This window comes from Diospyros lotus, chromosome 8 (assembly GCF_014633365.1).
Source record: "Diospyros lotus cultivar Yz01 chromosome 8, ASM1463336v1, whole genome shotgun sequence".
In the NCBI taxonomy this organism is placed as follows: domain Eukaryota; kingdom Viridiplantae; phylum Streptophyta; class Magnoliopsida; order Ericales; family Ebenaceae; genus Diospyros; species Diospyros lotus.
The window spans coordinates 28,882,325-28,896,938 of record NC_068345.1 but is presented as its reverse complement, the minus strand read 5'-3'; the positions used below and the strand labels follow the sequence as shown (position 1 = coordinate 28,896,938).

General features: G+C 40.3%; 1 protein-coding gene across 1 annotated transcript; it reads left to right on the top strand.

Annotated features, from left to right (window-relative positions):
* Window positions 1-441: 441 nt before the first annotated feature.
* LOC127807229 (ergosterol biosynthetic protein 28) lies at window positions 442-7,379 on the top strand. Its single transcript, XM_052344908.1, has 3 exons — window positions 442-608; window positions 2,817-3,023; window positions 6,940-7,379. The coding sequence occupies exons 1-3, from the start codon at window positions 494-496 to the stop codon at window positions 7,005-7,007; spliced, it is 390 nt and encodes a 129-aa protein (XP_052200868.1). The 5' UTR covers window positions 442-493; the 3' UTR covers window positions 7,008-7,379.
* The last annotated feature ends 7,235 nt before the right edge of the window (window positions 7,380-14,614 follow it).

Genomic DNA, 14,614 nt, shown 5'->3' with positions numbered 1-14,614 from the left:
TTGTATACCTAGCAGCATGTGTGTGTATATAAAATTATATATGTATGTGTTTGTGCGTGTGGGGGAGAGAAAGAGAGGCGAGGTGGAGGCTGGCGGTCGAAGAAGAAAGTGACTGTGGGATGTGGGAGGAATAAAATAGAAATTTTAAAATTGGTGTGGAATTTGATGCATTACAAGTTGTGAAGAGTAAAAATATGGGCTGGCAATAGAATTTTCCTATAAATAATTGCAAAAAGTAATCATTTTGATTGTAAATAGTAAAAATTAAAATTTTACATACATTGATTGCGATGAACAAAAATCATGGTTGGAAGTGAATTTTCCTTATATGGAGGTGAAAATAAAATGACATTATTGACCTTGGTTGAAGGGTAACTTTTCTTTCCGGTTTTCAAGATGTTGTTCATGGTTCTATTATTACTATTTCTCCTTTTAAACTACTACTAGGAGAGAGGGAGGCAGGGAGGGAGGGAGAGAGAGAGAGAACAGAGAGATGGAGATGCTAGGATGGTGGTTGATGTTGGTGGGTTCGCTTAGATTGGCCTCGGTTTGGTTCGGATTCTTCGATATATGGGCCCTTCAACGAGCTGTTTTCTCCAAAACCACCAGTAAGTGAGCTCTCCCTACTCTCTCTCTTTCTCTCACTATACACACACACACAAACACACGCACATTTGTAATCCATGATTCGGTAGTGTGGGTATGGATTTGCTTCGATGGATTCTATTTTGATTGTATGCACAGAAATGGGAGAGAGAGAGATCCCCAAATCTATGAGAATCCTTCATCTACACCAACAAGATGGATTCATAACTGGGTAGACAAAACAAATATTTTCTTAACTTGGCCGAGGTTGGGCAGACCGATCCGATGGTAAATTAACTTCAAAATATTCCATCATATGTTGTTGTTGTTAACCCATGAGTGGTGAACAATCGCATTTTAGTTTGCCACCCAGTTATGATGGAAATAGAAATAACTAACCTGTAGAGCATGAGTCAGTGTTGGAACTAGGATTTTACTTGTGCGGGATAATCCAGGGTTAGTAATCAACTTCTAGATAAAACTCTTAAGATGAAGTTGGAAGGGCGAAGGTGATATTGTACAATATTAGTCAAAGACCACCCACCCTTACGGAGCGGAAGCGGGGAGTCTTGTGTACTAAGGACGTCCTTATTGTATAATATTAGTCAGTTGATATGGAGATAAATGATGGCACTGTTTAATAATCCTATCTGTTTCTTTTAGAAACTAATTGCTTCACATTGAGTAACATCTGGCAATCAAAGTTTTTTTGATTTTTGTATGGTTAAAAATGGCAAAGTGATAAGCCAGTATCAGTCCAAAAGAAACCTAAATACGATAAAACTTGAGATGTTTGTTTGAACAAGCAGCTAAAACTATAGGAAAAAAGTAAGTACAACTCAAGGAAATTAATATTTCGTATGTGATGTCAGACTGTAACTCACACCTATGCGTTTATTCTTTTTATTTTCTCCTTCTCAAGTATGACCAATTTGAAGCAGAGTGCACCTTAAGCTCTGTAATTCTATTGTATATTCACAAGAAACTAGTATAAATATATTCTTGTCCGCTATCCAATAGGAGATGTGATGATAGGAAATTAGTTTTAAAATTGACAAAATGCACGAGAGGAAGAATTCCAATGTATGGGAGTGGTGGAAGCAATTTTTCTTCTTTCTCATCTACAAATTAATGTCTTGGAATGTTGCTAATGTGCAAGGGCAGTGAGGAATTAGTCGAACACCTTTGTCTTCACTGCCATGTGTCTTCAGAGATTTAAAGTTCTTCTATTTTTTCTGTATAATGGATGATGCCAGTCTTATTGTTGGATATCTTGTGCTTTCGAGGGGTGATGTCCAAGTACCATGAAAGTTGAGCATGGCAACCTCTGATTATGCTATAGGAACATATCAAACAAGAAAAATAAGAGAACTTTTTAAAGGTTTGAAAGTTTTTTTTTTTTCTGAAAGGAATCATTCTCATTTTGTTGTGCTTTTTGTCGCTGATGTGGAATGTTTAGTTTTGTGCATCATCCTATATGCTGTATCTCCACAAATATTTTTTGCTGTTGATAATATTTTTTTTTTTTTTTGTTTATATTGGGTTTTCCCATCCTCAGGGATAACTGAGGTGAAGTTGGGTTAGGGTGGGGATGGGGAACGAAATTTCCCTTTGGGACCCTCCACTAGTGGATTGGCTAGTGATTATTTGTAATTTCCCTCCTACTGTAATGATTATCATGGTTTCTGTGACATACATGAACTTATAAGCAGCTATAGAACACGAGACAGTTCATATGTTGGGTTCTAATAAAACCAAAAGCAGAGACAGTTTATCCATAGAGCATGAGAGAGATGCTTGAAAGTGATCACATTCCTTTGGTAACCTAGCTGTAGCTAGTTGTCAAGGTTGTATAAATATGTGGACTTATTGCATCTATAAAACATACCCAATCATGATGGCCTTTCGGTTGCAAAATATACATACATAGCATGAGTGATTCTTAGAGGCGATTAGGTTCTATGGTTAGCTAGCATCTTGCAGTTGTTTACAATGGATACTTACTGATGGCATCTTGCAGCTGCGATCTTTTTCTATGAAGTACCATGTTGATTTCCTGTTGTTAGCCAATGCCAAATGAGTTTGTAGGTTTCTTGAAGCATAACATTCATATTATCCTCAGTCCTACTGTTGCACTTATTCCTGTCTTCTTTGCACCATGTAATATGATCACGTGGTTGACTTTCTATTACTATTTCATTATCTTTTTCCTCCAAACAATGTTTTTGCAGTGACTGAAATTCATGGAAGGACATTTGGAGTCTGGACGCTCTTGACTTGCACACTTTGTTTTCTTTGTGCATTTAACCTTGATAACAAGCCACTTTATCTGGTGACCTTTTTGTCATTTGTCTATGCATTTGGTCATTTCCTGACAGAATACCTAATATATCAGACAATGGCCATCTCAAATCTGACAACTGTTGGCATCTTTGCAGGTATTCTTTACCAATAACACCTGTCAATCTATGTACATCATTTATCTTCTGAAGTTCATTCATATTGATCTGTATACTCTTCTATTTCATATTGGTCTGTATACTTTTTTAGTTTTGGAGTCATGCTGAACTGTTAAGTGGTGTCAGATGTGCACTCAATAAAAAACTGGAGTCTACACTGTTAAATCTGAATGGCATTTTTCTTTAAATATAGTTAAAGACCTATTTTTACTTCTCTTTTTATGTGAAATTTTCATAAAGATGTGTCCAGTCTCCATCTACAGGTGTTCTTTATTATTAAAATCTGTCAACATGTACATGATTTTACATTATCATTCCTCTCAACATATCAGTTGTCTTGATTTTTTTGTTAATCTATTTATTACTGATTTCAATCCTTTCTAAGGTTTTTTTCAGTTATTTTGTTTAGCTTAGAGTTCATGATAAAACATTACAACTATTTATCTGAATGGCACTTTTCCTCTCACTATGGTTAAATTTAGGGCTAATAGTAATAAAAATCCAAAGCTTTTCGGGTTTTTGCAATCTAATCCAAATGTTCTAATTTTGGCAATAATATCCCAATTTGATCGATTGGGTGCAATTTTATCCAAGACCTGAATCCAATTGAAGAGGCATGTGTTTTTGCTGACGTGGCATGCCACTTGGCATTTTAAAACATTTGAGTGGGCCCTACATGTACTCGTGTAAAAAAAATAAAAAATAAAATGTTATGTTAAATATATATACACAGAGAGAAGGAAGGGCAAGGGACAAACGGCGATGGTGATAAGGTGACGGTGACGACGTTGGGCTAGAGGCGATGGTTGATTTGAAAGCTGAAGGCGGCAATGGAGATCGATCTAGAAGGAGGAGGAGGAGGAGGAAGCGTAGCGATTGTCGTCTTTGCATTGTGTCAACAATCGGCAATCAAGCTTCCAAATTCTAGATTGGCCTCTTTCCAGATCAACCTTTATTGTTGCCTCTAGCTTCCAGATTGGCCACCGCCTCCAACTTCCAGATTGGCCGCCGCCGCCTCAAGCCCAGCGCCGGCACCTTCGCCTCGTCACCGTCCGTCTCCTACCCTTCCTTCTCTCTGTGTATATATATATATATATATGTCAAGTCTCGAGTCTGAGACTTGGGCAATTCTGGGAGAACTGAGAGTTTTTAAGAGAAAGAGAAGGATGGAGAGTTTGAATTAAAGGGAAAGAGAAAAGAGGGAAAGATCCGAATGTATTCATTGATAGATCCCATCCTCTTGTACAATGCCTTTTATAGGCTAACACCCTCGGTTGTTATTGTAACCGATTGAATACAAGTGGCCTAGGCAAAACTGCCAGTCACATGCTACTATCCGTTTATTATAGTTATAGCTATGCATCTATAGGCTTATTACACTTATGCCATTAGGCTTGTGACAATATATATTTAACATAATATTTTATTTTTTATTTTTTCACACATGTACATGTGGGGTCCACTCAAATATTTTAAAATGCTAGGTGACGTGTCACGTCAGCAAAGGCACACGCCTCTCCAATTGGATTTGAGTCTTGGATAAAATTGCACCCAATCGATCAAATTGGAACACTATTGCCAAAATTGAAATGTTTGGATTAGATTGTAAAAACACGAAAAGGTTTGGATTTTTATTGCTATTAGCCCTTAAATTTTTCATAAGATGCAGGAATGACCTCTTGGCATGTATCTGTATTCTGTAAATCTATGTGATCAATCCCTTTAGAAATTCATGCTTTTCCTGTCTAAAGCAATTTATGGACATTAATCAACTTTCCAGCTAATGTTTAAATAGGAGTTGTGATCACCATTGCCATTGCCCTGTGAAATAAATCAAGACTTGCAAAAGGGATCCTGTTTTTCGGTTCACGTCATTTAAAACTGTCATTTGACGAACTGCTGATATTTTTCTCTTTTTGCTAACTGCAGCTCGTTTTTTTTTATAATTGGTCAATTGTGTTTCTTCCTTTATTTTCTTTCGTTTCTTTTTTTGGTTTGAATAAGCCTGTATGCAGAAAAAGAAGTGCCTTAGAGGGCCCTATTAGAAAGAAACAACAGGAAGCTTTGCTGAAACTATCCAAAATCAGGAACCAAATTATCGTCTATGAACTGCATAAAACAGGGGAGACTAGTAGGTCTAAAATCTTTACCTGTAGCCTCCCTTTTTCAACGATAAGGGCAATAATAGAAGCTTTCAAACTTTTCTCTGAAATCAAATTTCAGAGGAAGTACAAAATGTACCCATAACACGCATCCCCACAAAAACAGGCTTCTAGGGCCCATTTGGTATGCTTGGAGTTTTCTGTTTACAGCTCTCGTTTGGCATTTTCGTCTGACAATTTACCAATCTTGAAGTAACATTCCCAAAGATCTTTCCATTCCACTTTTTTAGGTCCTCTTTAAAAAGCTTAAGCTTTTTTGCAAGGCAAAAACTCGGTTTGAACCCTCTACCCATAAAGAGGACCAACAATTGCTAACTAAATCAATGAAGCTTTCCTCTCTCTGCCCATATTCTCAATCTTAAAGGCATATTCCAGGACTAAATAGTATTAAGACTCTCACACTATAGCAAAATAGGGAGATGGCCAAATATGGTTTGAGGAATACAACAACAACCTAGCCCAACTTAATAAACCCACCTCCAAGGCCAAATCCTTCCAAGCTTCGTGAAGAATAAAATCTGGAAAACCCCTTATAGTCTATTAACTAGGGGCACCTCCACCTAGCATCAACCATAGCCAACTCACTCAAAATATCCTTTTTTATTTTCTTGGATGTGTCCAAAAATCTTTCTTGTATTGCTACTTCCTCGCGGCCTATAAACCCCTAAAAAGGCTGTGTCAAAGCCTTCTTCAGTAACTTTATAAAACAGGAAATAAAAAACCAAATGGTTGTTAACTAAATCAAAAACCCATTTCTGCCCATCACTAGAATACTTCATGCAGTACCTCAAGCCCTTTGGGCTACCCAATCTATCCATCAAGCACTCCAAAGACACAGAACTACCAGTCCTTCCCCATTTCTTGCTTCCCTTGAAAGTTAGGAGGCTATTCCCTTCCTATTAGAGTCCTTGGCATTTTTCCTAATGATTTATCCTTGCAAGTCTTCTGACACTGCAGATAACCTTTTCAATTCCCTTAATCTTCTAACTTTTTTCTTCAAAAGTGTACACAGATTTAACGTCTTATGTTCAATTTTCTCAAAATTTGTAAGCCTCCATTTTACACTTTACCTAAAGTTCCATAACAAGGCAAAAATTGTAATCCTCTTTGATACCCACTCAGAAGTGTCTTGTTTGTCATCCTTAGTAGAAATCGACTTAAGACATCAACTACCTTGCAACCACCTGCCCATACTGTTCGGGCTCTACAACAACCAGGGGTAGACAAAGGGATACTTCATTAGTCTTTGAATCTCTGCCTGGAGAACTTCCCACCTAATTTAGTAACACATCAGACCCAACAAACCTCTTGGGAACAAACTGACTGGAAGGGCCCAGGTCCCGGAGAAAATACTGCTCCAAAGTTCTTCCGTTTAGAGATACTGCTCACTCTAACCTCTCCCTTAGCACAACCTATTTCATGTTGGCAACAGACTGGCCTAAGCTAGCAACTTTGAAAGGACAGAACCGAGGGCCACTACCTTTTGGGTGTACACTGGGTAAACTCACCACATAATAGTCCACAGACTAGGTGCAATACTGGTCACTTTCAGTTCTAACAGTTACTACCAATGTCATATTATGTTTCAAGAATTTCCACGGCCCTAGCACACTTTGTTATCGGTATGCTGCGTATGATGGTTATTTTTTATATTTCTTGTTATCAGTTAACAAATTTATAGGGAACTACTAAGATTACAAGAACTTGACAGACATTGTTTCATTGTCACTCAGGGACGTCCATATTATGGATGTTGTTGCAGTGGAATGCTCACCAGCGGATCAACATCAAACGGTCTTGAAAGTATATGGAATATGAAGCATTGCCGGTGCCACCAATCCTTCCTGAAAGTGAAAAACAGCATTGGCTCAGCTGTGCAATGTTTCCTTGCCTGACAGTTGAATGTATCACTTTCGGGTTTTCTCATTTCTTGCATTTGCTCAAGATGGTCGCAGTTATGGGTAGATCATCAAGCTTTGGTGGATGAGTTGTGATAGGAACTGTATTGATTTTGCAAATCTAGTTACTGGTGAAGTAGACCAGAAACTCATTTTCTCTCAGTCTAGTGAAATCGTAGCTTGTGGTTGTCATCATCGCCATTTTTTTTTTTTTTCCACAAAGAGAATGTTGTCACAACTTGCGACAATAGCCCAAAACAAGGGTATTCTGAATTCAAACCAGCCACACGGTTAGATACAATCAAGAGTTTAATGGGTGTCACAGCTACTCCAAGGTGTCGCATGTGACCGGAGGAGTAGGTGTGTATAAGGGAGAGAGAGGGGGTTCATAACGCTTTTACACTTAAGGGGCAAAATTATATTTAACTCAAGGTAAAAAGGACATAATCTCACCAAAGTGAAGTTAAATAATATCAAGGAGCAGGTGGGATAGAATTTGGTGGAATAAAATTATCTTAGATTTAAGCTATTCCTAGGACGGGAAAGGAGTAGGGTTGTGGTTCAACCTTCCTTAGCTTGTGGCTTGGTTTGAATTCAAAATGAGCTAAATTTTTTGAGTCGAGCTTAACTTGAATCAAACTTACAAAGTGTTCGACCCGACTCATTAGGTTCAAATAATCTTAATGAACCAACTCGAGTCAAGTAGCTCATGAACTTAGTTCATTAATTTAAATGCATTAACTCATAAATCAAATGAGTCGAATACATCACAAATCAAATTTGATTTATTTATTAAAAGAATTATATTTTTTTCAACTCGTGTTCAATTTATTTGATTCATAAACTCACTTGATCGAGCTAGTTAATCGGTCTAACCACAAGTGCCTCATAATTCAGTTTTAGCTAATTTCTAAATAAAATTATCCATTCTTTATTAATTTTTCAAATATAATAAAAATTTGTCAAACTATAATACTCACCATATGCTATAAGTAGCAAAAGGGCCGGAATTAACATTCATATCATCTTCAGATGGACTTAATTTGTAAGCTCATTATTAAGTCTAGGTTCCTCTTTACCTCAAATGGTCCTTCATGTGTTTTATTCTTGAATTGGGCATCCACTAAATATGTCCCAAATGAAGCTCAAATGATGTCCCCAGTTCTCTTCTTCCATTCTCTTAATACAATATTGTTATACATTATTTCTGTATCACCTCTTATGGGTCAGGCTCAGTTCAATAGGCCAACCCACTCACCTAGAGCTCAGAAAATCCTGGCGATCTCGTCAAATAAAGCTCATAAATCACCAAAAGCCGAAACTCATAAAGCAAGTATTTCGCGAGCTCCCGGTAAAGCCCCTAGCGAGCTCTTAACGATCAACTGACGAGCTCACAGCAAAACTCTCAGTTCTCTGTACCGCCCAGGTCGCTGGTCTAAAATCGTCAGCTCACATAAGTGGCAAAGCTGCTCAAAAAACAGAGGTAGAGACTATTCACTTTATCTGCAACAACCCATACCCCTTGTAATGAGGATCCCACTTTCGGTTTCGTACAGATGATAAGGGCTGTTTGTCCCCCATTATGTAACCATTATATTTCTATATGTTATCTAAATTGTAAAGGCTCTTCAGTATAAATAAGAGTCAGAGGTATCATGAGGGGCAGGGACATAAAGAATAATCAGATACTGTCATTCTGAGAAAATAATCAGAGTGCGGCTACAGTAGGTATCATTCTGGCCAAACCATGTAAAAAATCCTGGTGTCAACTCACGTCTAAAAAAAGAAAACCTTTGGTATTCTTTTTCTTGGCACTTTGAACTTACTCACTGCGGTGCAAAACGAATCACGATTGGCTAAAATTGAACGTCGACATTTTGGCACTAAAGGAAGGGGCTGCTCTGATCAATAGCCATGGTAAGAAGAAGGAATACTCGAAGTTCCGAGGCAGCGATCGACCAATCGGAAAACCATCGCGATCGACCGCGAGACTTTCCACCAAATGGAGGACCCGTTGCTTCGACAGCAGATATCCCTTTACCACCGCCAACCAGAGACGCCACCGGCATACCACCGCGATTTCCTGTTCAACCCACGAACCCAATCGCTGGGGACAGGGACAATTCGGGACTAGTAACAATGCCAGGAGGCGTTAGAGAATACAGTGATGCAGCTCGCTGATGCGGTCAGAATTTTGGCCCAAGCTCAAGTGCGGGCTGCCCGCAATCCACCGGCGTTGCCCTATAGGGTCCACCAACCACGGGAAGAGAGACCTCCACCAGCAGAAGACGATATCGGGGATAACTATCCATGCCAGAATCACCACTCCCCGGTCCAAGAAAGAAGTAGGCGATCACAGGCCCGGACTCAACCGTGGATGAGCTATATCAAAGAGTACGGCAGCTGGAAGAACGACAAGGAGTCCGCAGCCAGAATAATGGCCTTGGGGATAGGACGTCGTTCACTAGAGAGATTGAGCTCGAACCCCTCCCTCGGAGATTCAAAGTCCCAAGCATGCCACAGTACAATGGGGATAGCGACCCCTATGATTACCTGGATGCATACAACGTGCAAATGGATTTGCAAACAACCAGCTCGCTGGCTAAATGTCGCGCCTTCTCGACAATCTTGGGCAACATTTCCCGAGCTTGGTTCAGGAGTCTTCCGCCTCGTAGCATCAACAGTTGGGATGAGTGCCAACAGAGGTTCCTCAACCAATACAGGGCTCTGAGAAGGCAGCTCGCACCACCTTGTCACCTCGCCACAGTATTCCAGAAAGCAAACGAGCCCCTGAAGGATTACATTGCTAGGTTTAGACGCGAGGTAAGTAATGTCGAGGATCCCTTCGATGAAAGTATCCTGATGGCGATTTTCGCCGGCCTCCGAAAAGACGAGAAGCTCTATGAGAGCATCTACAGGACCTCAGTTAAAGACTTGGGGGAATTCTATGAACGAGCTTCCAAGGAGATCCGATGGGAAGACGCCTTCGGGTCAAAGAAACCCATCGGGTCGAGAGAAGAAACTGGGGGCTCCAACCAGAATAAGAGAAGGCATGACGGAGACGCCAGGAGGGAAGCTCGGGGGGAGTGCTCAAACAATAAAGTCTCCAAGCGAGCTCACAAGGCGGAAGGAGATGAGCGACCTCGTAGGTCGCAACGTGTAACGCCCCGCTCCCACTTACGGGTGTTACTCGTGAACAATTACCTGAATTGTCCACCTGCTCGGTTTTTGATGAAGGGCGGACTATGTTTCAAGAAGAAACGCCCTAGGTGGGAACTAGGCTCGTCCTTCCCTTCCCTTAAACCCTAGGATTTACTAGCAGAATTGGGCTTTAAACCACACCGCGTTTGGTTAAAAAGAAATCTCGCGAAGACGCTCAATCATTATTTTCTAATTTGAATTTAATTCTTTCCGACCAAGAATTTTACCGGGCTCCAAAAATCACCATTTAAATCAATCCATTGATGGATCACCAATTTTGGAGGAAAAACTCAAATTTTCAATTTTTCAAAATTTCTCAAAAATCCCTTTATTTTGAAAATTCCTCTGGGGCCCAAAATCAATTTAGAAATGCCCCTTAATTTCCCAAAAATTCCAAATTTTTAAAAAATTTGGCCAGCGGGGCCCGCTAGCGCGCCCGAGGCCTGCGTGGGGGCCCGCTGGGCGCTGGCCGCGCGCGGCCGTTGCCACCCGCCCCCACGCGCGGCCATGGCCGACCGCGCGCGCGGCCCTACCTGCGCGCGCAGGGTTGCTGCTCCTGCTGCTCTTCAGCTTTCCCTTTTTTTTTTTTTCCAAACTCTCCAGATTCTCATTTCTAAAATATATGGTTCATAATTCCAAAATTTGGCCTCCAAAAACCCTCAAAATTTTATCCAACTAGATGCCTTTCACACTAGGTAAAAATACATCTTTCCTTCAAGTCTCACACTTTGAGTTCTATGTTAGGCCAAATTTATTCAAACATTTCAGAATTTAAAAATCAATAAATATACACCCCAACTTCAAAAATTTTTTTTTCCATAAATTAAGCTTATACACTCTCTTGATGTTTAATACAACATACAACACAAATGAAAATACATATAGCTTAAGGCTTTATCGAGCCATTACAACACATCCTTGAAACTTCTCATTCATCCATAAGCTTTCCCCTTTTGCCTTGCTCTTTCTCATGCCTTAACAACCTACATGTGAGGGTAAAAACCTCATGAGCTATTAAGCTCAATAAGGGTGCTTATGCAATAAGTATGAACATAAACATAAATCATGTAATGGCATGTGCATGCAAATGTAGTTAGGTCTTCCATGCTCTCACAACCTTTCAAGGTTTGAAGCCTTAACCTACCCCTTTCCACCATGTATCTTAACAATCCCTATGGCCATAGCTATTATGTACATGAAGAGCATGATTAATGCAACATGAAAAGTTTATAAACATACTTACAACCATGCAAGGCCACCATCCCGTGGGGCCATCCCTTACCTTAACATTCTTCTCTTTGAAGCTTTAATTCCTCTTCTCAAGAGAGCTCCCATCTTCATTTCTTCCCATCTAAGATGGCATTCAAACAAGGAAATTCACTCTCTTTGCATAAAAGATCACTAAATAAAGAAAGAAGAATGCACTTACTTGATTTCTTTCTCTTCTTCTCTATTTCCTTCTCTTTCTTTTTCTCTAAACAATGGAAGACTTCTTCCTTCTTCCTTCATTTTCCTTCTTCATTTCTTTCTCCAAATGGCCAAAGGAAACCAAGACTTCCCTTCTTGCCATTTTATACTAGTTCCCTCGTATTTCAAGAATGCATCCTAGCCATTAGATTTATTTGGTGAGAATAAATCCTCACCCTCCAAACTAACACAATCCATGGCATTAAGTCTTGCTTAAAATCCACCATTGGATCTTTTCTCACTTTACAAGACAACATCTTAGCCATCCAAAGGAAGCACAATCCATGTGCTTTGCTAGGTTTTAATCCTAGCCTTTGATTTAATTTGGAGATTAAATTTCCACCTTCTAATCATTTCTCTTTAAAATCTCTCCACCCATTTGGCAATCCATGCCAACTTCCAAGATTTAATAGCAACCCTTGGATCACTTTCCCATTTCAAGAATTAATCTCATCATTTGAAATATCCTTTCTTTCCCATTTAAATTTAATGGGACTAATTTCCACCATCACATGAGAGACCACTTGAAAGACATAAATCCCTCATTTTCTATTTAAATAAATCCCACCATTTTTCAAGCATTAATGGGTGACCATTTTCCCATTTCCCATTTTCCATTCCATTTATTTAATTCACCATAATTTCAAACATTAATGGTGACTATTTTCCCATTTCATTTGGATTTTCTTTAATCCAACACCATAATGTCTCTCATTAAATGCTTGAAAGACCAATTATCCTTTCTTTTTGCATTTAATTAAATCTCCCATTTATACTTGAACCACAAAATGCCAAGTGTCACAACAAGACACTAACCTTGGCTTCCAAGTTTAATCTCATCTCTCCAAGTGGCATTACCACATTAATTCACAACTTAGGGAAAATATAATTATTCTCTTCAAATAATTTAATATCCACCATTTTCCCTATTTCCAAAATTAAATTTCCTTTATGGAATTTAAATTCCAAATTCCAAAATACCCTTTGTGAATTTATTAATCCCTTATCTCCACATAATTACAAAATTGAGATTTAATTCACCTATTCACCTAATTCCACATAGGAATTATTTCCAATTTACCAAAATACCATTTTTATTGGATTTCACTATCCAAATTACCAAAATACCCCTCTCATAGGGCACCCTCAATCTCAAGGATCCAACACCTTCTCATGGGCATTTTTAGAAATTTCTCACTTTCTTTCTCATTCTTTTAACACCAGTAACACCGGGTGTTACACAGCGCTTCGACAACTACTGTGCCATGTCTGACCCCTAAGAAAGGATCTTCGCCATGGAAAGGAACAAAGAAGAGTTTGGGAAGCCTAACCCGTTGAGAACTCCCAACAAATTCCGAAATAAGGAAAAATTTTGCGCATACCACAACGAGGCGTGTCACAACACCTCCAAATGTTGGGCCCTAAGGGACCCCATTGAAGAACCGATAAGAAGAGGTCGCTTGAAAGATTACGCGGTACAATCGACCGATCAACCAAGCCATCCATCCGCACAACAGCCGCCCTCCTCGGGTGATGAGCACTCACCGATTGTGCGAACCATCTACACGATTCATGGTAGACCTCACCTCGCGGGATCCTCCCACAAATCCCATGACAAGTACGTGCATGAAGCTAACCATGTCTTGCTAGCGAGGTCGGACGAACAGTTGGTTCCCGAGAAGCGATCTAAGGGTAACACAATTCTGGAGAAGATGGTTTTATCGGAAGAAGAGGCCAAAGACGTACATTGGCCACACAATAATGCACTCGTTATACGGGCCCAGATTGGCAACTCCGAAGTACGAAGGATAATGGCGGATACGGGCAGCTCGATAAATGTAATGTACAGAGCATGCTTCGATCAGATGGATTTGGGACCGGAACAGTTGAACTCGTCCCCAGAGCCGCTCTATGGATTCACGGGAGATGCAATGATCCCTATCGGTCGGATTAGCCTTCCCTTCACCATCGGGGATGCGAATCGCCAGGCCACCACTTTGGCGGAATTCCTAATTATAGACTGCCCCTCAGCATACAACGTCGTACTCGGAAGGTCGGCAATGAACGACCTGGATCTAGTCACTTCAACCAGGTCGCTTATAGTGAAATTCCCGACCCCCAATTGAGTAGGATGTATACTGAGCGAACAGCACCTCGCAAGAAGTTGTTATGAAGACGCCCTGAAAATGGGAGCCAAAGGAAAGAAAGTGAATATCATCGCAAAAGATGGCCCGCGATCGACCAGCCAATGGGAGGCTAATCACGACCTGGATCCCTGCGAGGTTGACTGCGACAGATCCATCGGTCCCATGGAAGAGCTCGAAGATATCTCAGTCAGCGAGGCAGACGAAAAAAAGTACCTCAAGCTAGGAAAAAATCTAGCCCCCGAGGTAAAATCCCAACTTACCAATTTTCTTAAAGCTAATCTCGATGTATTCGCATGGAATCACGAGGATATGGTGGGAATCGCCCCAGAAGTCATGTCGCACAGGCTTAACGTAGATCCAAGCTACAAGCCAGTACGCCAGAAGAGGAGGCCAATGACTCCAGAGCGTTACACCGCTCTCAAAGAAGAAGTGGACAAGCTCTTGGTAAACAATTTTATCAAAGAGGCCCACTATCTGGTCTGGGTGGCCAACCCGGTCCTGGTAAAAAAGAAAAATGGGAAGTGGAGGACCTGCATCGACTTCACCGAACTGAACAAGGCTTATCCTAAGGACAGCTTTCCTCTCCCCAGAATCGATCAGCTCGTGGATGCAACAGTTGGTCACCAGCTCCTTAGTTTCATGGATGCCTATTCAGGCTACAACCAGATCCCCATGAACCCCACCGACCAAGAGCA